This window comes from Lissotriton vulgaris, chromosome 9 (assembly GCF_964263255.1).
Source record: "Lissotriton vulgaris chromosome 9, aLisVul1.2, whole genome shotgun sequence".
NCBI classification, from domain to species: Eukaryota; Metazoa; Chordata; class Amphibia; order Caudata; family Salamandridae; genus Lissotriton; species Lissotriton vulgaris.
The window spans coordinates 697,237,815-697,239,606 of NC_141697.1; the positions used below are offsets into that span (position 1 = coordinate 697,237,815).

Here is a 1,792-nt window from a genome sequence, read left to right on the forward strand (position 1 = left end):
TGTGGATGTGTGTGGATTGAAATATTTTTGTTCTCAATATTATGTTATGCTACCCACTAACCATTAGCCAATAGAGTCCCCCATTACTAAAATCTCTCATTTGATGTAGTTTGCATTGTGAAATAGCTCAAGTACTGCTAATTTGCTTGTGCCATGATTAAACTGTGAATGCATATATCCAGAAAGAGTTAGAGCCACACGTTTTAGCCAATTGAGTTTGAAAAATGTATGCCCAAACCAAAATCATTATGCAGAATAAAAAAAGATGAGGAGGCGCAGTACCTATACATTTTGAAAGCATATTGTATTTTGGAAAGTTGCTTTTTTCTACGAAATTAAGTTTTTGATCTGGAGTCTATGTCTAAGATGTCAAAAAATAAGGATAAAATGAAGACTGGATGCAGGTGAAATTTGAAACACCCAGTTGGCTATGCAGTCTTTGGGAATAGCTGATTATGGGATACAAGTCTCATTAGGGCCTCTTTTACTTCCTTATTCCTTAGAGTGTAGATTAGTGGGTTCAGCAGAGGTGTGAGTACAGTGTACACCATAGACACCAGCTTGTTGGAGTTGAAGGAGTCTATTCTCCGTGGCCGGGCATATATAAATAGCGTGGTTCCATAAAATATTACAACAACTGTGAGGTGAGAGGCACAGGTTGAGAAGGCTTTGTGGCGCCCACTGGCAGTAGGCATTCTCAGTATAGTAACCAAAATGCAAGCATAAGATACAATGGTGACAAACAGTGGAACTAACAGAATAAAAAGTGCAAGGATAAAATCAACCAGTTCAGCCAGTGACATATCAGTGCAAGACAGGTTCAACAAAGGGGAGATATCACAGAAAAAATGGTTGATGACATTGGAGCGGCAAAAGGACAGTCTAGAAATGTAGTAGACCTTCACCACAGAGATCAAAAAGCCAGTTATCCAGGATCCAACTGCCAGCTGCAGGCAGAGTCTCTCACTCATGATGGTGCTGTAATGGAGAGGCTTACAAATGGCTACAAATCGGTCCAAAGCCATGGATGCCAAGAGGACACACTCAGTACAAACCAGTGCAATAAAGAAATAGAGCTGGGTCATGCACCCCATGATGGAAATGCTCTTGTTCTCCACAAGGAGCATGGCAAGCAGCTTAGGTACAGTGACACTGATGTACCACATCTCCAGAAAGGCGAGGTGGCTCAGGAAGTAGTACATTGGCTTACGGAGGTTTGTATCCACTCTGATCATAGTTATGATGAGAACATTTTCCACAATTGTCAACGTGTAAGCAAAAAGGAAGATCATAAACAGAAATATCTCCAGATCTCTAGAGAAGGGGAAGCCTAACAAAATGAATTCTTTTATGCTGGTTTTGTTGCCCTCCTGCATCTCAGTGATGTTTTCCAGACTATAAAGCAAAACAAGAGAAATAGAGAAATTAAACCAGTTCTAGAATATAGGCATGGTATGATGCACTGGGCTGACAAATCATAAAAAATTAAACGAATTAAGTGTGCAGATTGCATATTAAGATCAATTATCTACTGTACATTAAACTTAAAAAAAGGTGAATGGCTTGCATAATCTGGCTGGTACAACACCTTTGTTCCTCACCTAGAAAGTGGTACCCCAGAATTGATATCACACATGTGTCCTGAACTGAATTGATACCACCCATGGATTGTTTACCAGAAAGTTAAGCCCAAAAGTGATGTTCCCTATGTCCTCTGATCCAGAAGGCCAATCGCCCACATTCCTTGATATGTAAAGCCTCCAGGGATCAAAGCATAGTGACCTATCAACGT

General features: G+C 40.3%; 1 protein-coding gene across 1 annotated transcript; it reads right to left on the reverse strand.

Moving 5' to 3' along the window:
- Positions 1–428: 428 nt before the first annotated feature.
- LOC147692128 (olfactory receptor 6B1-like) lies at positions 429–1,376 on the reverse strand. Its single transcript, XM_086939501.1, has one exon. The coding sequence runs from the start codon at positions 1,374–1,376 to the stop codon at positions 429–431; it is 948 nt and encodes a 315-aa protein (XP_086795627.1).
- Positions 1,377–1,792: the final 416 nt, after the last annotated feature.

Excerpts from the sequence above, each read along its gene's own strand:
- LOC147692128 (XM_086939501.1), bottom strand. The coding sequence starts at position 1,376 with ATGCAGGAGGGCAACAAAACCAGCATAAAAGAATTCATTTTGTTAGGC.